This window comes from Penicillium soppii (assembly GCF_028829465.1).
Source record: "Penicillium soppii strain IBT 18220 chromosome Unknown utg000006l, whole genome shotgun sequence".
Taxonomy (NCBI): Eukaryota; Fungi; Ascomycota; class Eurotiomycetes; order Eurotiales; family Aspergillaceae; genus Penicillium; species Penicillium soppii.
Window position 1 is genome coordinate 1,194,992 of NW_026643236.1, and position 22,742 is coordinate 1,217,733.

General features: G+C 47.8%; 7 protein-coding genes across 7 annotated transcripts; 4 read left to right on the top strand and 3 right to left on the bottom strand.

Moving 5' to 3' along the window:
* Window positions 1-396: 396 nt before the first annotated feature.
* N7529_007823 (uncharacterized protein) lies at window positions 397-1,513 on the bottom strand (the record flags this gene model as incomplete). The annotated part of the gene is made up of 2 exons (XM_057243350.1): window positions 397-1,276; window positions 1,377-1,513. 2 exons carry the CDS (start codon window positions 1,511-1,513, stop codon window positions 397-399), a joined length of 1,017 nt encoding a protein of 338 aa, XP_057094888.1.
* Window positions 1,514-2,523: 1,010 nt separating this feature from the next.
* Window positions 2,524-4,257, top strand: N7529_007824 (C6 zinc finger domain protein; the record flags this gene model as incomplete). Its single annotated transcript, XM_057243351.1, has 1 exon — window positions 2,524-4,257. One exon carries the CDS (start codon window positions 2,524-2,526, stop codon window positions 4,255-4,257), a length of 1,734 nt encoding a protein of 577 aa, XP_057094889.1.
* A 781-nt stretch (window positions 4,258-5,038) lies between these two features.
* Window positions 5,039-11,075, bottom strand: N7529_007825 (putative NF-X1 finger and helicase domain protein; the record flags this gene model as incomplete). The annotated part of the gene is made up of 4 exons (XM_057243352.1): window positions 5,039-5,161; window positions 5,237-6,637; window positions 6,670-8,983; window positions 9,034-11,075. 4 exons carry the CDS (start codon window positions 11,073-11,075, stop codon window positions 5,039-5,041), a joined length of 5,880 nt encoding a protein of 1,959 aa, XP_057094890.1.
* A 2,197-nt stretch (window positions 11,076-13,272) lies between these two features.
* Window positions 13,273-13,488, top strand: N7529_007826 (uncharacterized protein; the record flags this gene model as incomplete). Its single annotated transcript, XM_057243353.1, has 1 exon — window positions 13,273-13,488. The coding sequence occupies one exon, from the start codon at window positions 13,273-13,275 to the stop codon at window positions 13,486-13,488; it is 216 nt and encodes a 71-aa protein (XP_057094891.1).
* Window positions 13,489-14,755: 1,267 nt separating this feature from the next.
* Window positions 14,756-15,834, top strand: N7529_007827 (aromatic alcohol reductase; the record flags this gene model as incomplete). Its single annotated transcript, XM_057243354.1, has 2 exons — window positions 14,756-14,824; window positions 14,890-15,834. The coding sequence occupies 2 exons, from the start codon at window positions 14,756-14,758 to the stop codon at window positions 15,832-15,834; spliced, it is 1,014 nt and encodes a 337-aa protein (XP_057094892.1).
* Window positions 15,835-18,547: 2,713 nt separating this feature from the next.
* Window positions 18,548-19,309, top strand: N7529_007828 (polysaccharide lyase; the record flags this gene model as incomplete). The annotated part of the gene is made up of 1 exon (XM_057243355.1): window positions 18,548-19,309. One exon carries the CDS (start codon window positions 18,548-18,550, stop codon window positions 19,307-19,309), a length of 762 nt encoding a protein of 253 aa, XP_057094893.1.
* An 862-nt stretch (window positions 19,310-20,171) lies between these two features.
* On the bottom strand, window positions 20,172-21,920 carry N7529_007829 (uncharacterized protein; the record flags this gene model as incomplete). Its single annotated transcript, XM_057243356.1, has 1 exon — window positions 20,172-21,920. The coding sequence occupies one exon, from the start codon at window positions 21,918-21,920 to the stop codon at window positions 20,172-20,174; it is 1,749 nt and encodes a 582-aa protein (XP_057094894.1).
* Between the last annotated feature and the right edge of the window lie 822 nt (window positions 21,921-22,742).

Consider the following 22,742-nt stretch of genomic DNA (forward strand, 5'->3'; position numbering starts at 1 on the left):
CCTTTGCGTACACAATATCCATGAAGTTATCACCAAGGCCGTCAGCGGGATTGCCGTCGCAAAGTATATCCATATGCCTCTGGTGCTTGTTCCTCCAGAGCTTTCATTCCAGTCGAAGAAGGACATGCTGAAAAACGACTACAAATCAGAAAGGCATTAGTTGAATAGCTTGATAACAACGACACAACTACGAATGGAGAAAACTTACACACGCAAAAGTGGCTGGGAGAAAAATCAATGTCATGGCGGCAATAGTCTTCATCGAAGAGCTGTCGCGTAGGGTAGCCTCGGCGATCTTGGTCGAACCCAAGGCAAGTTCACGAGTGGCTTTGGCGTCTCGTTGGGCTACAAGATTGTATACCTTGCTTTGCTATCAGCCAGCAACCTCGGATCATACTACAGAATGAATGATGTCGAGGCAGTCATACTTACTGCAGTGAATTGATTGCTTATACGTCGGGGCAACACACCAAGGTCGTACTCGGAAGCACGACATCGCTGCTCTTGCAAAGTCACAAAGCTGTCTAGTACCTTGAAGGGCTTTGTGCTATAGACTCCTGGTGTGTCCGTGCGATCGGGTGACGAATTCGAGAGCAAGAAGTTAATTGCTGCGCGGTCGGCAGGGCAGATGGTGCAGTTGTAAAAACCAATCTCCTGGTAGTTGCTCTGAGGCTGTCTGTATTTATAGATAATCTTGAGGACTTCTGTGACCAGCTTTTTCTCAAAGTTCCATCGCCGCTCGAGCTTAATCAGGTCGGCATCGCAAGTATGAAGCACTCGAATGAGAGAATCAAAGTCGGTATCGGCGGAAGAGTCTCGAACATCACGTTCCACGCCCTCCACCCGCACGATTAGCCCGGTGAGCGCTGCAGAAGTTTGGTCGACGTGAAGGCGGAGGAGAGTCACGGGAACGATTATGAGAGGTAGATCTGTCGACTCCCACTCATCGGGTATTTGCAAAGAGAACGGCAAAGGATGGATTGAGCCAGGGTCGGAATTAACCAAGACGCCTTTGAAAGCTTTTTTTTTGCCGGTTCTTGTGATGACGCTGGCCCCAAATGACCATTCGAGCTTTCCTCCATCCCCCGGAATCTGCAGGAAGAACCCTTTTTTATGCGAATTAGCAGCAGAAATCAGCCAAGCAGCAGAACAGTATTTACTTGATGGCTCCTGCAGATAGGCCACGCCGCCAGCGCTGCTCTCCCACACAGTCTGATACTCGGTTGTTGGGTCCCCCAGCGCCCGCTGAATCTCGTAACCCGCAGTTGACAAGGGTCTAGCGGGTTGTACTTGAGGTGAGAGTCATTTGTTCTGCCAACTAAGCTAAGCAATGTCAGACCCGTCTTTGTTCCCCGGATAAAATCGTTCATACTCACTTTATTTTCAAGGCTAGTTCGTCCGTAAGACCTTCGGAGTCCCGCCCCGGCCCATAATGGCGGGTGTTATCCGGCGGTTCGACCCCATAGAGAATTTCAAAGAAAGCGGAGTTTGCGATGTCAAGCTGTGTCAACATGCCAAATATACTGGAACTTCGGTATGAATGAATGGCGTGGATTATATCTCCTGTGCCTATAACTTGTTGTCAGCTTAATAAGATCCTCTGCTCAGAGGGTGATATCTCTGTTCTAGTTCTCATACATTAATTGCCTTCCTCGAACTCCGGCAATTTTTGAGAGGTACCGAGAGTCGCCGTCAGGGAAAGGTTGGGGCGGGCCAAATAATGGGAAATAGCCGAGAAATCCAGCGTGAGGATGGCTTTCTAGGTAGACAGCCAGCCATATGCGGGCTAGGTACTTACTTGTGTGTAGACCTCGACATTGTGGGTTTTGTGTTATCCGCAAGCAAGCCTGAACATGGGCGCCAAATGCCCAGAAATAAGTGGTCACTAAAAGCCTGCGGATTATAACGCGGTTCCACTGCCAATGTAAATGTATTTCAGCGTAATATCACTCCACTTTCTATTATCTTGGCGGGTCTTGGGGCTGAGAAATCTGATTGGCGAACTTAGTGTAGCCTCACAATGACCACCAGCCGAGCGTGGGTCTGAGCGCCCTCACTCAAGCGGCAGATCAAATGGGGGCATACAGCTCATGGCCCAAGATAAGCTGACCATGATCAGCTTATCTCGGGCCACCCAGCTGGAACCCGATCAAGTGGCATTATTAGGAATAGTAATTGATGATCTCTACGGAATTTCATAGAATCTGATGGAACGATATGACCCGTTAATACTAGTGGGACTCAAAGAAGCCTATCGTTGGTGCATTAGGATGCTAGCAGATACTAAGCTCCATGTAAGTTATGTCTTGTGAGGATTACCACGCTTCAGAGCCGCTTCAAGCGTAAGCTGTAGCTAAAACATCATGACCTATGTTTGGCGCTATATGCACACTATCGCTGGCTGGCAGAGAATGTAATATACAATAATCGTGTCAACCCCTGCGATGCTGGCCAGAAGATCAACTCCACGACAGTTCTATCTCCATAGCAGTGAGCTTTGAAGCTCATTACTTCTTGCCAGTCATGGCGACGACAATCCCTAAGCGTAAGCGTGCGAGGAAGGCATGCATTCCTTGCCATGAGCGCAAGCGAAAATGCGACACCGCGTATCCTTGTGGCATGTGCACCACTTACGGATACAACTGCAGGTACGCCGACGATAGCACCATTAGTGCTGTTATGAGCGGCGGCGTATCTATTCTCAACGGTGAAAGCCGTCTAACGAGTCGGCCTGCCACAGACCACAATTCGGGAAGCAGGTCATATATGGAGCGAGACCGCCGCGCAGGCGACGGCTCGCCAACTAAGAGTCCCACTGTCGCGGCCAGCGCGTCCTCGGGGATCTTCGACGAGCAGAGGTTCAGATACTCTGGGGCATCCGCAGCTATGGCATTTCCGCACATCTTGGGTGTGGCTCTCGGTTCTGACCCCCCTCCAAAGATGCGGTCGTTCGCTTACAACTTTGGCATTCGCCCTGAGGAGTCATCCGATGCTCACTGCTTTTTGGGAAATATGATCTCGGAGGAAGACCTTGGATTTTTCTCCGGTGCATTTTTCTCGGTGTTGGGCCCTGTCGCCGACATTATAGACACAAATATCTACGCTCAGCGATGTCGGGATTATTACCATAGTTCAGGCAGCAGCCCAGTCGCGTTTGCCGCCGTGGCCGCCGGGACCGCTGCTCTTGGATCGTTCCTATCTCCCAACAAACACCCGCGGGAGTATGACCTAGTGCATTACGCAAAAGCCATTCTCGATGATCCGGCCTCTATGCGTTGGCATAGCATCGACCACATCGTCGCGTGGGGCCTTAGGGTGCTTTACTTGCGGTCAACGACCCGCCCCAGTAACGCTTGGATCGCTTCATGCACGCAAATGCATCTTTGTGAAGCGATAGGGCTACACGAGGAAGGGAACATCAAGAAGATAGCTTCTGTCTCTGGCGCCGCTGTCGTGGGGTATGATGCAGACCGGCTGAGGAGAATTTTCTGGATCTCGTGGGCTGGGCATAACATGCTTTCCTACGAGTACGATCGTGCACCTGTAGGATTTCGGGCCGTGACTTGCCAGCCTATCATCTCGATTCCGGGTTCCTTTGCTGATCAATTTGTACGACTGATCCAGATCATTCCGTCGCCCAATTCTCCATTTCAGCTCGAGTTGCAGCCTCCAACTCCAAGCAAGGAGCTATTTGGGCGTCTCAAGGCCCTGGATGAGCTCCAATTTACCCATCCGTTCCTGATGGTGACTAAGGCGGACATTGCATTTTGCTTCTATCGACGCCTTTACCAACTCAAGATCCGCATACCGGATGATATCATTAAGCTCATCATTTATAGCGGCAATGCTGCGGTGGAGGCGGCTCAGTGGCAAGCTAGCCAGGGCCTTCTCTTCTGGAACGTCATTGGCAGCGTCTTCCAGTATACCTACATCCTTTTGGCCATTGACACGCCGGCAGCCTCTGCTCACATTGGGGCCGCATTCAAGGGCTTGGAAACCCTTGTCAAGGCTGCGGATACAGGACTGACTCGTGAGGCATTGTCGATGGCGCGGCACCTACTCAAACTTAAAATGGCCAAAAAGCGAAAAGAACTTGCTCAGCTGGAAGTTGTCGAGGCGGGTTATGAATTCTTGAAGGCACCGCCGGTACCCGAGACCAACACCGAAGTGCCAGGTAATGATTGGCAGGTGGACTGGGATCAATTCTTCATCGAGCCATATTTATCCATGTTCGGCTCTGACGTTCGGTTACAATGACGCCGGTGTCCTATACTAATCCACTCCAGTCAACAGTGATTCAATATGAAAGCTATCAAACTATGGTATGATATTCTGTGGTTCAACGAAGTTCAGCCTTGTACCTATGACAACGTGATACATACATAACCTCGGAAAAGCAACCTCACACTACCTCCCACAACTGTTACTAACACCTACACTCTTCAATTGAAATCTTTATCACAACATCGGGATAGATTCGGGGTATCAGTACTTCTGTTGAATTCCTTGTACCTTTTAAAAGAAAACAACGAGATCTGAGTTCGTTTGTCAACAGCCACTGAACAAAGCGAAAGCTTCCAGTGTTAAACTCGAGATTGATAGCTCAGAATAAAACTCAGAAGACATGGACATAAACAGTAGCCAATGATAGGAGTTGTGACAAAACTGGCGAACAAGGAGCGTCGGCTTGGCTATCAACAATATAGATAAGGTCTTCGGAACAACAACGATGTTTACTCCCTACACCTCAGAGTAAACCCGGTAGGTATGAGATATCTATGGATTGGGATATATATTGAGAGAAAGCCTGCAGAAATTGACTTATCGTGTATGATCGTTTATTCCCACAAGGCAATTTTTATTTTGTTACAGAACCCAGACGTAAGGGGATTATCGCACCGATAGTACGTGATATCTGCGCAGGGTGTCATGTTCCATTGAGTTAGCTGTAGTAATGGGGTAGACATCGGCACGTTCTGCTCATATGTAGATAGACTTTTCTCAAGAGTGTATGGTCGAAGAATAATACGTTTTCCATCTACTCCATCTCCCGCGCTCGAGATACGCCCTGAACAGCTGTGTGATTTCGACCTCCAATAGGCGCTCCGCACTCAGGACATCTACCTTGCTCCATCGGCATACCGCACTCTCCAATAGCAAACTAGAAAATGTTTAGCTTGCTTGTACATATCGTTAAGGTAATCGGGAAGTGTTCAAGATGAGGCAAACTACTCACCGGATGTCCATTGACGCAATTGTACCAGTGCCCAGAGTGAGTCGCGATTCCTCTCCGCCCGCTGACCATGGCCGTCTTGATTGATTCCAGTTCTTCCAAAGTCACTGTCTCATAACGAGGTCCCTCGTAGAGGCGGACCATCTCCTGAACCTGGTCTTGGAGCTCGAAGCAGTTCCCTAGTCTGTCGCATAGGTTTAACGCAGTGTTGAGGAGATTCCGAGTGGTTTCAGTGCGGTCTTCGAGCTTCCCCAGACATGAGTAACTTTCTTTGAGATGAAGATCTGAGTGCTTTTCTCCTGGATGAGTACGGCGATACCACGCGTCCAGCTGGGCTATCTTGGCGAATGAGATGGTTGCCGTGATGACGATGCGGTAGAGACTTTCTTCATCCGCCTGAGTTATTAAGTCTCGGCAATCCTTCAACAATTCAGTCAACATTGATGATAGGTTGGTGAAACTGAGCTGTGGTTTTGCAGAATGAAAGATATGGCTAAACGCGACTTCTCGGGCTTTGATGTTGATTAGCTGTGCACTGAGAGTGATTTGGTTGTCGGGTCCTCGTGTTGTCAGATTTATCGCCTGCAGGCGGGCTGCAACAGAGGCTATTTCATCCTTTAGTGGCTTGTGGAAGATTTTAATTGCATCCATGAGCCGTTTCGTCGGCTGATTCTCGGCCTTCATGGTTTCGCTGAGAGTCAAAGCCTCTGTCCCAATGCGCTGACAGGCTTTGTATCCTGCTTTAAGTTGTGTTTTGGGGTTTCCAGTGAGCAGCAATTCTTCCTTAGTGTTGAGATTGCGTTCGATGTTGTTCAAACGCGATTCAAGGCCTTCAAGTTCGGTGCGACCCTTGGTAAGGAACCGCTTGCAAGTCTCATCCATAACAGCTCGATTGACCACACGATTGTAACGTTTCGTCACAAACTGGCGAATGGGCTGTTTACAGTCCGGGCACGTGGGTATGCCACTGGCAAGAGAAGAAGAGACATCCCGGAGGCCTTCAAAATTTCCGTCTTTATCTCTCGTGTATACTTCATTCAGGCCAACCAGTGCATCAACCGATTCACTTGTAAAGAAGTGGCCACATCCAAGCGCGATGATTGGAGTTTCGTCGAGATTGATTTCGGAATAGTTTTTCAATTCGAGGAAGTCAACACGAGCATCTCTCTTGTCGCCGCACTTCTGACATAAATTCTCTGGGCAATCTTCCCCGCAGAGGCTCGGACACTGATGGCCGCATTCGAGAATCTTGGGGCATCGCTCATCGCAAGGCAGTCGGTTACATGGTGCCGCGCAAGGCATTGAGCAGGAACCTTGGTGGATGCAAGACCAGGTGCATCTCTCGATGCATGGCGCACACGCCTTTCCACAGGTTAAGTCGCATGCTGAGTGTGAGCATTGGACCTATGATATTGTTAGTATTTCCAAAAGATGACGAAATAATGGATTATAGTGGCTCTTGCCTCGCAATTTGCCTCGCAGCAGCCGCAGCTTTCTCCATTATGACATTTCTTGGCACACCGATGGTTGCAAACACCGTGTGGACGGTCACACCTTTTCGTGCACTTCGCGTGTGTATATACTCTTCTTCCGTCGTGGACTTCCTCGAGACAGTTTCCGCAGCAATCACTGCAGTCATGGCCACAGCTGAGAACTTCGGTGCATGGCTCAGGGCAACGGAAGGTTGGGGAAGTGACGTCCTGGAAACAGCCAACCTGGATTTTATGGCCACACTTGGAAACGATTTTTTCGACCTTGAAGTGGCACTGAATTACTTTCAAGTCGGACATCTGATGGCAATAGACAACCTCCTTGATATGACCACAAGGAAGCTCCACATCGTGAATCTTCGTCATGCAAAGGCCACAGTCTTCTCCACATAGCTTAGGACATTCATGATCGCAGGTTGATCGAACACGTGGGCAAGGCTTTCCGCATGCAAAGCCGTCGTGCATGACCGCCGAGTGGCACTTGGCCTGACATTGATGGCCACATGGTTCCAGTCGACGGGTACATGGAAGACTACACCCACCCTCGGGACTCTTTCTTTCAAAGTCATGAGGATCAGAACAAAGAATAGGTGTGTTTGAGTGGCGAGGACAACAAAGGGCCAACTCCGTGCCGACTGCATCCGCACGGGAGAGCTGAGAGTGGACATCGGCCCACATTGGCACGTTCAGATATGTTTCGGCATTTCCAATTAGATACATGCCGTGCTGGGCTCGACTGAGGAGCACGTTGATGCGATTTTCGGTGCGCAGGAAGCCAACCTTGCGCTTTGAGTTGCTGCGAACTAAGGAGATCACGATCACCTTTGCCTCCTCGCCTTGAAAGTTGTCGACGGTGGCAAGGCGGAGCGTCTGGAGCAACGTCTTTTTCTCGATTGCCTTGCGACTATTTGACTCAGAATTCTCATCTTCAATCTTCTCGAACCCATCCGCAGCTAAGGTTTCTAGGTCTCGCTCGCTAAGACAAACCTCGAAATCACTGCTGAGCGATGTCCTGAGCTTCCGCAACTGCCCGGTGTAGGGAGTCAAAAGGGCAATATCCGTGCTCTTATACTCTCCCTGCCGAACAAGATGCCGAACAAGAGCAGTAGCCATGTCGACCTCCCACTGGTTGCTATGGGATTTCACCCGGCTGCCGTCATCTCTCGAATCTTCATCATATCGATGATTCAACCAAAAGAGGTTGTTCCGCATTCCAACAACATTTGGTAGAGTTGTCACACTTTCATGATCATTGAGTTTGGGATATACACTTCTGATGAGTTGGGAGATTTCAGGTCTCATTCTTCGTTGTACATTCAGCTGGGCAATAGGGGCAGGCTTAAGACCTGGCTCACCGACAGCGCGTCTCTCAAACTGACTTCTGTCTAGTTGCCACGCCTTTCCTGTGGATGTTTCAAGACTGAGTGAATGATTTTGGATCTGTGGTCGCAGCTGTCGATGATCTCCAATCTGAATGAAGTGCTCAACACCTGGCATAAGAGCTGAGATGACGTGGGCTTCCATCACCTCAGCTGCTTCCTCGCATATGATAACTTTTGTTCCTATACGGCGAAGGGTCTTGATATGGCGCGCAAGGGATGTTGTCGTGATTCCGATCACATCTGCTTGAATCAGGGCTCGGCGATTGACCTCTTCATGGACTGAATTAATGTCCTCGCGAAGGCTTGCAGCGTGATCAAGAGCCTCGAAAAGCGAGGCAGTTTCGCTTTTCTGCCACTGTTTGAACCAGCTTATTGCAAGAATCCGGCGTTCCGGTATTGAGAGACTGTGGATGTTTTCCTGAGCAGCGCGTGTGAGGCCTTCCAAGCGCACACTGTCAACTTCACTCTCTTTCTGATCTTTCGGGATTCTCATCGACTTGGCTCCAAGCCAGTTGAGCAATTTATCATCAGTGACAGTTATGAATCCTTCCAGGTCTGGTTGCTCCAACTGTCCATGTATGATAGGCCATTTACGGCGCACAAAGTGCTCCATAGCGGCCCAAGACAGGCCTTTCTGAGACTGGTGAAGGGGCTTCATTGCATATCCAGCATGCTCCATACAGTCTTCAAGTCTCCTGTATGACATGCCGAGGGTTTGTGACTCTACCCTCGTCTTCCCAATATCTTTGCTGACAACGCGAAGGTTCTTGCCTTCAAGTTCGGTGGCCTGACTGCGGCCGCCAATGCGTATGATTCTCTGGATACCTACATCAAGAAGATGCTTTAAAAACTGGTCCAAGGCATGGTTGGTATAACACCTGTAGATACTGTAAGTACGTATGCCAGAAGGCATGAAATCAGTACTCACATCACAATGATCGGGTTTAGCTTTGCCGTTCGTTTGATTTCAAGCAGAGCCTGAACAACTTTAACACCCAAATAGGACTTTCCGGTGCCCGGTGGGCCTTGGATGAGGGCATACTCTCGTGTGAGAGCTGCGATAAGTCCCTGACATTGGCCATAATCGAGACCGGTTTGAGTTTGCAGCTTCAAGGTGTCAATAGAGCCAGGGTTTCTTGGGTCCAATGCAACATTATCAGGCGTAAGGGTCGTGATCGAGGTCAAGGGAAATATAAATCCCGGTTTCCGCGCATATGCCGGTGGGGGTATGTCGTAATCAGCTTCGTCGCCCTTACGGGCTGGCAAGATCCATTTTCGGAATGCCAAATCCCCTTCGCCTTGGATTCGCTGAAGGTTTTCCAGGATAGGAACGAATGTGGCAGGGATCAATCCATGGAATTCGACTAGGATACCGGTGAGCTTCTCGCTGTAAAGCTGGCCCAGGAAGATCAATTCCTCTTGTCGGCATGCCGCAAGCTTGACCGTAACACTAGGTGGAAATTTATCTGAAACAAGATTACTTTTTTTCTGGTGCGCTCGATCCTTGGAAGCATTTTTTACAGTGACCTCGAGGAAGATAAGCCTTCTGTGAGTTCCTTGAGGCGCTAAGAAGCAGACTAGACTTCCTTCCTCAAGTCGACTGGATTCTTGCCACCATCTGCATTGCTCTTTGTGGGACTTTTTGCGGAGTTGTGGAGGAGTAGAAAAGGATACTGTCGCTTCGAGCTCTCTTCTGTCATTGATAAACATGTGCTGGACCTGTGCTGCCAGATAGAGATGTGCCCCGCTATCCTTGCCTGAGAGGTAAGGACTCCGTGTTGAGTCGCTCTGCTGCAGCAGATCTCTAAGGACATCTTTGGCTGAGCCGAATATGTCATGGCGCAGGAGTCGGAACGTTGAGTCTATGTATCTTTGCAAATGGTCGGCGAGAAAGTGAGGCTGGTGGAAGTTGGTAGAGGGCAGATATTCTGAATCGCCGCTGACAATCTCTCCATGGATAGGAAGGATTTGAATTTGAGATATGTCTGCGAGGTCGTTGTCGTGTCTCCCGCCAGGTATTTGCATCTCCACTGGAAAAGACGACAGGACTGAGCTAGTCTTCTGGGGATTCTCCTCATGCGCCCTAGGTGTAGTAAGACTGCGGTTTGCGCTAGTTATCAGGCTCTGCATGACTTCTATTTTGCTTTCAAGTCCGTCACGGTCAGCTTTCGAGCATTTATCAGTCATTTTGGCGCCCAGTTTGCGGGCTTGGTCGAGCAGTGCGGGAAGTTCATCATGGAATCGAGCGTTTCGAACCCTTGACAAGAGCTGGTAAAGTGTATTCAACAGCAACTTTATCATATCTAGGGAGAAAACCGGTGCAATCTCGTTGTTTTCTTCACCTTGACTCATCAGGTTCAGACAGACACCTCTCAGATATCTTATTGCTCGATCTCCGTTCGTGCCGCCGAAGTATGTGTACAGAGTGCCAACAAATGAATCAATAGAAAGACAATCCAGGAGAGAGATATGGGTAATGACTTTGAGGAATGGCTCATCATATGATGGCATAGGTCTCAGTTCCTCGGAATTGTCTGCATCGGCAGTTGCTAGGATGAAGTCAAATCCATGAAGTTTGTCATCCACAAGATCTTTGGCGAGGAATTGATGATTTTCTCTGCTGTCGCTTTCAAGGATTTCAAGAGCACCGTTCCAGAATTGAACGAGCTCCTCATGCTCCCTTCGATAATATCCAGAATGTGATATCCCGCTTCTCAGGAGTGTCTTCCAGTCAAAGTATTGATTCTGAGCGTCTGGATCACTGGATGTAGGACGGTATGCGGCTGGATTTAATTTGGATTTGGCAGCCTCGTTCACATCGTGCGAGAATTTGCACTTCTCACCGTAGTAGCATCTGCCACGCTGAAAATGAGTACAGGGTTTTTCCGGCTCATTGTGCTTTCTGGAGCTGTTGGATCCTCTTCGGTTGCTCATATTACCCCGAGATCGCCGATATCCGTGGTGGGTCATCGTGAAAGGAGATAGAAGTAAATCGAACTGTAGAAGATCTAGGTCTGGTGATATTTGAAGCTCTATGTGCCTTTCTAGCTCAAAAAGTTGTATGGATGTAGGACTATCGTTGAAAAAATAAGTGAGTTCCCGATGGATGTGACTTTGTACAGAATGGAAAGTAATATAGGATACAGCAAACGGGCATTCTGTTTATTAAGAGAGGCGTAACACTGCATCGTACTTTGCAAACGTTTGATAACCGGACAATAACCAACAGTAGAACAGGGTTGCTGTTGTTGGTTAGGCGTTTTCCATAGTATCACTTCCGTCCGCAGCAAACAAATTTGCCTCGCAGCTGTTTGTCACAAGGATTACTGGAAAACCAGATAGTTTGTATGATTTTGAGATTCTATCGATGCAGATTTGACTTAGCGTAATCTACATCGAAAGCGCTATTGTGCGAAAAGAAAGTGCCCATATTGCATGCCTCAACATACGTGTCGGCACAGATCACACACATTGATATTGGTTAGCTGCGCATAGGAAGATGATATTGAGGCATTCATGCACGTTCTTGTGATGCCCTGGCTTTTCCTTACTCGACTTGCGCATATGAGTGGCCTATAGCTGTCAACCCCAAGTCCCTTTACATTCGCAAAGCCACATACCGCAGCTCCAGGCAGGCGAGGAGAACGGTCAGCTACGCGCCATGCACGGGGCGTTTCAATCGTGGCTTCATCCACGGCGAATCAATTTGACAAGGGTACCAAGTTATTTTCGCCGTTGGATGCAAACGGCGAGGCGGAGCCGCTTCAGTTACATAGGTCATAATATTTAGACAACTGAGTCTGGTAATTCCATCAGTCTAGAGGGACGGAGAGAAGGATCTTCCCAGATAGGCTAGGTGCGGTTGGTAGCGCATCGCTTTCTATCCATTTTGAGAAAATAGAATTAACCGCTTTGAAGAGTGATGGAAGAAGGGTAGAAGAAAATTGATTCAATGAGGGGTTTTCGCCATTACAGATTCACCCTTGTTAACTGCAGGCAGATGCATGGATTGGACCAAGAAGATTCCCCTAAAATCCTCTTGGCACGACGAAATGCGACCTTGTTATCTCGTCTTGAGTCTGTGGCGGCCTCGTTTCTTCTATTTGGATATCTCATGGGTCTGGGGTTCTTGCCAGGGAAATGCATAATTGGTCGACGTGGCGCCCAAAATTCACACTAATCAACCCACAGCCTCACTTCTGGAGCCTAACCTACCCCTCTCCTTCATTCGCCAGAAAGACCCCACCCACAAACATCAGCCTCATGACCATACTGCAGTCATTATATTGTTTACCAACATCATTGTTGGCGCATAATCTGATGGACATAGCAGCGTTTGCATGTTTGCTTATCCGTTGTTTGTCACTCCTCCATAGCTATAGATAACGAGCCTTTTTCCTCAGAGATCTCAAAATATCATACCATTCTGCATCACTCACATAATGAGTTCACATCATGATTGTGGTCTCAAACAATCGATAAGCCCCGCATAAACTGCTTTCCAAACATCAACAGCATATATAAGGATTCGACTAAAGACAATTCATGATTGACTAGACAACTACCTTCTACAATTTCTTTAGCCACTTTAGCATACCATGCATTTTCTCAATGCTCCTATAACTCCGGCATACTGATGTCGACTCGAAAGATGTAGTGAGCTGGACATGGCTTTTATAGGCTGTAGGGTTTGTAAAGAGGGTATCATTAAAGCTCTTACTCTTAGATTGCTCTGATCTCGAGCTAAAGGAGCAGGATTACATAATACTAAGCTATACTTTTTAGACATAAGGCTACTACTTAGGAAGGGCATAAACATTTATTATAATATAGATAGTAGTGAGACGACCTTCTAACGAGTGCCCTGAGTTTAGAAAGAAAGATCGTAACTTCTGTACGATGAGCAGTAATGTAAACTACTATTTACTTTCATTTAGATGATATTGATATAATTACTCATAAACCTACTGAGATATTTGTATTATTTTATAACAGCCGACCCAACCCCTTTAAGGGGGTTGGGTCGCACTGACTGGGTCAATAAGTAATTAACGGGCAGTGAGATTCTTTCCCTCAAAAGTGAAAATTTGGACGTTGGAAACTTCGTTATCTGTAAATTTCTTCAGTACTTCATCGATGCATCTGAATATATGGAGTGAGTGAACATATGTTGGCGGTTGCTTTACTTGCTGCCCAACAATTTCCATGTTTTTCGGATCAATCTCAGGGGGCTCTGAAAGCGGTTCTGGAAGCCCATCCTCTGGTCTCGTCCATTACCAACATTAGTGCTGCACCCGCAGCCGAGATTGAAACGTCCACTCACCCCACTGTCACAGTCACCACCGCTGCCGGTCAGTTACTGGAAGCTGGCAAGGCTGATTGAGCTTTTCTCATCGGCGGTACTGGGCTTAGCGTTACTACCTCTACCAAAAAAAAAGGTCCCTAGCGTTCGAGCTGTGACTGCCCACGACTTCCTCTCGGCTGAGCGTGCTATTCTCTCTCCCACGATGCCGTGGCTCTCTGCTTTGAACATTGTATCATCAGTCTTGATCTTGCAAAGAACCTCGCTCTCGAATGGCTGAGCTACAGGTTTGACCCAAACTGCGCATCCAGCTCCAAAATCCTGGCCATTAATGACGTTGAGGCGAAATATATCCAAAGATTTACCATTCCCAGCTGCTGCTTGCGGCTGTGCCAGTCAAAATTTGGCGAGCGTTGTCTTGGCTCTGTGAATAGCGAAGTACTATCATGAGCGAAAATCAATCTGGTGCCATCAAAGATTTGCTCTTCTCTATCAGCTTTCGCCTTTACTAATACAATTTAAACCATGATAGGTAAATAAGTTGAGTGCCCAATAGTGCTGGATACTGTAGTATTGAAATTGTTGATTAAGGTTCGTAAGTTTCCATAATCCGTAAACAGTGCAGGGCGTGTAGGCGTATGGAGCCTCGCACGAGGTGTAAGAGAGTATATGTGAGCACAAGCTGTGCTCGTTGGTGGAACTTTTTATTCTGTCATTCCGGAGGGCTAAGATATGTTTTTGAAATCCATCAGTCAGTCGGTTCGTAGATGAATAATCAGTAATCCACGTTGTGCGGCTTTATTGTGTGGTCACTGCGGACTTAATCCCCTACCGCCGTGCCAAGCTATCAGGCAGTGTTAGCAGGCCTCCACGTGCGGGTGCGGGGGAGAGCGGCGGGCTCATCAGCCCCCACTATCGACGTGTTGTATTAGCTAGTACTTCTATTGTTTTATCTGCAGCTTATACTACATTTAGGTATAATAGAATAGCTTTTGGTCTATTTTGGCTGGCTACGCCCCATGTAACTCCTTCGCTCTTGATGCTACTATCTCCGAGCAAATCAAGCCTGAGATTCCGACGGAATTAAGTCGGACATAAGTCTAGAATGTGCATGTTCTTTGTCAGAGCTTTTCAAACACAATCAGCTATGACAACGTTGAGGTGGAGAGAACCCCAGAAAACTACGGCTCTCGAGACGGGATCTGAATTGCATAATGACCGGCCGCTCCCTGTTCCAGATGAGAATAGCTAGACATTTACCACTATCTCACGAGCCTGAATACCTCGAACGCCTCAGTCAACCATAATAACAGCGATTAACACATTTCCAACAATAGGCCCAACCATCATGCCCAAGTACGCCAAAGATCAGTCTGTCGACTTCAAAAATACCATTGAGAGAGTCGCTATTGTCGGCGTAAGTAAATTCCTCAACAACAACAACACCACCACGCATACAACAAAGCTAAGATTCATACTTAGGCTGGAGGCACCATTGGATTGCATATTACCAACGCCCTTCTAGAGACTGGAAGACACACAATTACGGCTCTCTCGCGCAAAAGTAGCGGTAAAAAACTCCCCGAGGGCGTCTTGGTCGCCTCAGTCGACTACGATGATGAAGCTACAGTTGTTGCCGCCCTGAAGGGCCAGCAAATTTTGATCATAACCATGGCCACCACCGCGCCCAGAGATACCCACAGCAAGCTTGTCCAGGCGGCCGCTAAGGCTGGTATTCCCTACGTCATGCCCAATGGATATGGCGCCGACATTGAAAACATCAAACTTGGGGAAGACACAATGCTGGGACCCAAGGCCAAAGCCAATAGGGACGAAATTGAGAGCCTCGGCATGCAGTGGATCACCGTGTGCTGTGGGTTCTGGTACGACTACAGCTTGGCGGGCGGGGAGACGCGTTTTGGGTTCGACTTTGACAAGCGTTCTCTGACAATCTATGACGACGGAAACATCAAGAACTCGGTGTCGACGTTGGCGCAGGTCGGGCGCGCCGTGGCCAAGGTCTTAAGCCTCAATGAGCTTCCCGTGGATGAAAAAGATACCAATTTCACCCTGTCGATGTTCCTCAACAAGAGCGTGTATCTTAAGAGCTTTGTGCTCAGCCAAAACGACATGTTTGAAAGCGTCAAGCGTGTCACCGGTACCACCGATGCCGACTGGACGATTACCCACGAGGATACTAAGAAGCGATACGAGGAGGGTCTGGCGGAAATGAAAGCGGGCAACATGGCTGCGTTTGGAAAGCTGCTGTACGCAAGGGCGTTTTACCCGGACGATAACAATGACCTCTCGGCCAAGGCGCATAATGAGCTGCTCGAATTGCCGGAGGAGAGTCTGGATGAGTCTACCAAGGCCGGGATAGATTTGGTCGAGGTGCTGCAGCGTCGTGTTGAACGTATAGCGGCCTAGAAAACAGCATATATCTCCACCTTACATGTAACATTGTTTGATTGCAACTAGTCTTGCCTTGTGTCCTCGAGAATGGGAAAATACACAGTTGATTCCGAGAAGGCTCTCGAGTGTTACATGCTTCGTTTACCCAATCAGGAATAATAGTGAGCATCTCCATCGAACGCCATAAATTACAAAGGAGGCAAACATAATGATTATCTACCTAGTATCTGTTAAACCCGGATTCGTTGGAGCAAAATACATCCTCATTTTGCAAGTGAATAATTCAAAAGTGACCATCTTGTAACTCTATCTTAATAGCTGTGATGATCAAAGTGATGTAACAAATAGTATAAAGCAAAGTGCTTCGTGAATTATATAATACCGGCTATCAAGATGAGCGGACTCCTTGTTTACTTATAGAACTAGGTTCCATTTAGACTGAACATCTTGTGAACTCTCGGCTGGAATCCACAAAGTTGAGGACGTACTGGACCGCGATACCGTAGAAGGCCGTGAGAGTACCTTTAACTCTGCTGACTCGGATGACTCGGGTGACGAGAATTACTTCCCTGATAACTGGAAGATCAGTGGCTGTATTGGGCGCAGCGGGTGATGAGTTCCCGTGAGGCAAAGCCAGGAATACCTGATAACGACCCGGCACTTTTCTCTCTAGGCTTCTCTAAATGGGACCAAAGAGAGAGCCTAGGTTTCTCGGAAGGACAAAACCAACAAGCGCAGGCTCGCCCAAGGCTGGGGGTTTGAGAAACAGATTTCCGGCTACCTCTCCAATAACCATGGTTTGTGGCCCATAAGGCCAATTAAAGTCTCGAAGGTGATCATCGTTGCAAGAGTTGTATACAGCAGGATGGCATGTTTGTCCCGTGCGTTCTTGTCCCAGAGCAGAATTACTGCGCCTTTGTCTCTGGGCCGATTAGCTATCTGGCAAAGGTATCAATATATGCGAGAGTACTCGAGGCCGGAACCCGTCAGACAACAAGACGGCAGAATATGCGGGACCGCGGAGTACTCCTGCGGACCATTCGTTGACAATGACGGTATTACTGGGTTTCCTATCTCAAACGAATTATTCTCAGACTGAAGAAACTTACTAGGTCGCTGTCTTCGCGAAGAATCGATCCCCAATCATAAATTAGATGACACAGTCTTGTTCCTAGAGGAAGGGGAGAGGAACTGATACTGGGTCTCGTTGAGGGAATGGTTGACTGGCATCCATATGTGAGAAAAACGGCAGGTAAATTGTTGGAGCATCCTTTTCTTCAAGTAAAGCAAACAAGCACCTGGTTTCTGTTAGCGACTGCTCGCGGACTGACTCTAAATTGCGATTGATTCTAGTCCGATCAGAGTGTCGGTTGAAGCGTTACCATAGTTATACTTGGAAATCACACCTAACTAATAGCTTCGGTTGATCTGGTTTCGATCGGAAAGTCATATTTCTATACATTAAATAGGACTGCCTCAAGCCATCTGTTCATTTACATATTGCATCAGGGTCATCATTTTACAAAATCCTGTCGATGCGGGTGGTGTGTTTATTCGGCAAATGCTTATATTCACCGGCAGAAGGTACTTTTCTAAATTCTCTAGAGCTGTATGCAAGGTTGCGACCCGTCGGATCCCGTGAAAATGCACTATTGGCTCTATGGTTCTTCCTATGGTATCGCCATGCCAGTCAGCTGAGCGGCAGCTGCAAAGTCTTCGTACTTGTTCTAAATTTACTATCGAAAGATTACCATTCTCGGCTTCTCCGTTCAAGAAAAGGCAATGACCAATGAAAGTGACCCTAGTAAAACAGATGCTAAGGGTCGCTAAGGCGAGGGGCGTCTTGAACCTCCATCTTTGAGATGCGCTTCTCAACATAAGCCGGTTTCTTTCTCAATCTCCAGAAATTCAGCACTGCGCGCTCCAATGTCTATTTTTATCGGCTTATTAGCACGGTCCTTGCCAACTTGTAGCAAGAATATATTGTTCGACGTGGTTCTCGCTAATTCCTTTCACGTATCACTTTATTTTTGCGTAAAACAACGGATCACTCTTTCATATTCAACAAGATGTATACTTTGAGAAGCTTACCATTTTATATGCGATAGATTGGGAGATGTGCGAATTTGTGACCGAGCTCCCATCTGTTATTCATTCGATTATTCAGAGAAAAGTGGCAGTGACAAAATTCTGTCAACCCATTTCCCTATTGAAGCTAGATCGCGCGAGCCAAGATAGCCAAGATATGCTTGTAAGCTTTTCATCATCCCACGATGTCACTCTGTGGAGGCTTGCTGGACCTTTCAACTCGTTACAGTCTGGCTACATCTGCATGAACTGCATGATTGCGGGGGCTAGCGGGGCAGACTTCATTTGCCGTGAATCCAATGGCAAAATCAACTTGAGTATTCCAAAATCCAACTATTGCCGAATAGAGACATTATGGCCGCGGGAAGGCGCCATGGTGAGATCAATGCTCGAGATTTTGTCATTATTCCGCCGACTTATGTCCTTCGCTTCATCGAACATGGAGTAAGCCGGAAAAGTGACTAGCTTGGTACCCCTCAACATGACTTGACAGGAGATGGCGGTCTCACTACTAATGTTGCAAGGCAAATAGACCAATTGTCTTATAAAAGCAGCCAACCCAAGCATCCAAAGTTCTCGGAACCATAAAATCCTTCTTTATTGCCCAGGCTTCAGTGAAATTTTCTTGTCGCAAGTCAAAATGCTTTGCAAATTCGCATCAATTGCCGTGGTCCTGGCTCTTGGAATCTCAACCCAGGCCACCCAGACTTTCAGTAACACGGGAACAACCTCAGGCTGGGACGCCACCAATGCCGAGCACTCTGGTACCGTCCAGCAAGTGACGAATGTAGTGTACAAAGGTACAACCGCGTTGAAAATGACCCAAGTCTACGACTCCAGCTACACCGGTCGCTACCATTCCGAGGTTGTCAAAAACTCAGTCTACAAGCGTGGCGATACCGGTTTCTACGGCTTCGCCTTCCGCCTCCAAGAAGACTGGCAGTTCTCGCCAGCCCAAAGCTACAACATTGCTCAATTCATCGCCGACTTTAGCGACACCGGCTGTGACGATTGGATGCCATCCAGCATGGTGTGGCTTGTGGGAAACCAGCTATACTCACGCGTCAAGCAAGGAACTATCTGCGCCCAGAAAATTCAAACTTTCTCTAACCTGGCTACCGTCTCTGCGGGCGTGTGGCACCGTGTCGAAATTCAGGCTAGCTGGAAGACGGATGGTACTGGATATTATAAGATTTGGTTTGATGGGGTTAAGGTGCTTGAGGAGTATAACATCAATACAACAATTGAAGATGACCGAGCGTTCCAATTCCGTGCTGGTCTTTATGCGAATGGCTGGCACGATGATGGAACTTTGAAGGGGACACAGGGCACGCGCCAGGTGTGGTATGATCAGATCTCGTCAGGATCTGTTTTTGCCGATGCCGACCCTGCTCAGTGGTAGATTGGCTCTTTCGTGGCCATTTAAAGGGAGATCATCGTGCAGGGCTGAGCAATGGGAAGAAGTTCATGTTGCCGGAGCAGTTGTGAATGTAGATGTGTGACCAATTCGATTTCACGATCAAGCTACTACAGATAATTACAATATACAGACGCGGAGAGAGGAATAAAAATGACAGTTGATAGCTCATTTTGAAGGCTTGAATGTCTATAGTCTTGGGGGAGACCTGGACTAGTGTTAAATAAGCCCCGATATAAAAGGGCAAAAGTTACATTGCGTCTAGATAGTCAGCCGACATTGTAAAGTATGTCCTTGCTGCACATATTCAGTAAGTTTTCCTATTGGTCTTTTTTCAAGTCTTCCTTTGCATTGTTTGGACCCTCCTTCTACCCCTCGTGCTGATGGCGAAAACATATCGATTACCATATATGAAATGGTTTTAGCAGAAGCCTTCTGATGTATATCACCATGCGGGGCTTTTATTGGCGTCGTAGTGTGCCAAGGCACTACAAAAGAGCTGGAACATGGTAGCGATGTAGAAACATTCGAGATTTCCCTTTGCGATGGGACATTTCTCATCTATCATAACTTTGAAAATTTCACAGACACCTGTGATTGGTGGAATATCTTGTATAATAGAGTTCCTGAACCTTCGCCAAATGCGACCCGGTGTATGCAGCCAAGGATCAGAGATAGTATGGTCAAATAATTAAGATACTCCATGAGAAGAGTTCAATGCAATTGATATCGAAATAGTAAGATGGTTTGGTTATCAGTAGTTTCAGTGCATTCGAAGCGTTATGTATGTACATAATTCAATTGAGATGTTATGTTACAATTTCTAGCTATTGCAGCTTGGGACACTCTAAATTAATTTATACGAAAAGAACAAGGAAAAACCACCAACAAACTTCAACCACTTCGAGCGCAAAACAGACGCGGAACCAGTGTATACAACAGTTGATGTGGAGGCAACGGTGTTGTATGTCCGAGTGGATGTAGATAAAACCGTAGCGGAGTTCTTCTGGGAAGTCAAAGTTGAACTACCAGCGACTGAAGGGAGAAGGTGGATGAAAGTAGGCGTAGAGCCGGCAGGTCCATCATGAATCAGTGCACTGGTGGTTGGGAGGACAAAATCGGATATATCAGCTGCTTTGAGGTACGGGGACTCTGTGGCTTGGGCTAAAGCGTCGGCATCGAGATCGACATTAACATCTACAGATGACAATGGCGTTGAAGCTTTCATCGCGGTGGAAGCCAGAGCTGGAGTTTCACTTGCAGTAGAGCTAACATGGACAGATGATGGGTTTGACGGGGCAAAAGCTGTCGGCTCACTCGGACCAGCCACTGCGCTCTCTGTGACGACGTTTCTCACGTTGCTTATGGGGATGAGCGTAATAGTCTTGGTTGAAACAGCTGAACTGCCCGTACTCGAAGAACCTTCAGCTAAGGGTACTGAATAGGCAGTAGTTCCTGCAACAAGAGTCTCAGTAGTCGTATATGTGTGTTTCTGAGAAGCAGGGCAATCCGTCACAGTAGATGGGCAACCAGTGATGGTCTTGGTGACGGTAGTCAGAAGACTTTCCGTGGTCATCGCTCCAGTGGTGGGGCTTTGTTCTGTCATAACGGAAGCAGTGGCAGTAATAGGACAGATGGTAGTAGAAAGAAGAATGGTCTCTGTTGTCATGGAAGGGGTTTTGGAAGAAGCGGGGCAATCGAGCACGTTTGAAGGACAAGCTACGATTGTAGCAGTGCGGGTACTGAAGACGGTCGAGGTTGTGTACATCACAATATCAGTGCCGACGCTATCAGTGATATTTGATGCAGAAGGGAGGCTTGATGCTATAGTAATTCCATATTGCGAAACAGTCAAAGATTCACTGACAAAGAGATTCCCTGCTGCTTCGGTGGAAGGGACTGAAGTAGCAGTCGTCGCGACTTCTGTGGCAGTGACCGGGCAGATGGTCGTTGATACAATGATGGTTTCGGTAGTGATGGAGGTGGTCTTAGAGGAGGCAGGACAGTCTAGCACACTTGAGGGGCAAGCTGTGATTGTGGTGGTGCGCGTGCTGAAGATGGTTGATGTTGTAAATGACGGGGTCGAAGCGTCGGAGTCGTTTGCAGGTTGTGTCCCGGGCGTCGAAGGAGTAGTCGTAGGTAAGGTCTGTATCTCCGCAGTAGAGCCAGATGAGCTTTCTATGATTCCAACTGTGCCAGTGGTAGACCCTAAAGTATTTGCGGTACTGGATTTAGGAAATTCTGCGGCAGCGGGTAGTGAGGAAGGGCCTGAGATATTATTGACGTCGGCTTTGCTTGAGACAGTAGTGGTGGCGATGATTGTACTTAGGGCCGATGGTGTACCGTAGACTGAAGAAGTGTCATGGCTCGAGGTTGACGGTAGTGGGTCCTTGATAGATAGTGATGTGGACTTGGGAGAGGTAGGAGCCGATGATGAAGAATCAAGTGACTGCGATCTTGAAATCCCCGACGTAGAAGGCAGTGGCGTTCTTGTAGAGACGGGGCTTCCACTCTGAGCAGTAAAGACAAAAGAAGGCACAGATGTTTGACCCGACAGGCTGGGAGCTGACAAGGAAGACGAAGTCAATGAGTTCATTGACGACAGAGGCGTGGACGATGGGCGCTGCATCGCAATTCTCGAAATTGAAGACAATGGCTTTCTCGTAGGAACTGTCGTGGTCTTGGTGGGTGAGCTAGCCGATACATGGGACTGAGATAGCACTGTCGATGACAAATGTAATGGCGATGCCAGCGAAGACACTGCATGTGCTGAAGATAACTGTCGTGTCAAAGATGAAACACTTGAAGACGGCACAGCCCGCGATGGACTCGCAGCAGGTGTACTGGAAGGGATTTGGGAAGAGGCCACGGCCGATGGTATGGCTACTGAGCTGCTAGCTGAAGCTATCGGTGTATTGACAGGAGTTGAACTAGAAGCCATAGTAACGGTTGAGGTATAAGTAGACTTTGTGCAAGTCTCAATTTCAACATTATCGTTGCTGAATTGCACATTGTCAAGCGAGAGTTGGGGCGCAGCCTGAGGAATGCGAGAATTTCCATCACACACCACCAAGATATATAGGTCAAGACTTGTGCTGGTAGGTGCGTAGGTAGTAGACAGCGTATTCCATGCTGTGGAATAGGGGGTAGACGATGATCCCGAGTATCTAACGTATGCCATGGCGGTTGTCGTGATGCGATTGTCTGCAGTAATACCGTCTATGGAAAAATATAAAGCGCAATATCCGGCGTTCACAGCTACCAGTTTGTAATCAAATGACAAGGTGTATGTCTCTCCTACAACGAGGTCCGTCAAGCTTTGATAAAGTACGCGAAATCCTGATGTATTCGGGGCCATTGATCTGTTTGCTCCAAATTTGGGTCAGCAAAAAGTCCTAATAGGCTCGATCCATTGAAA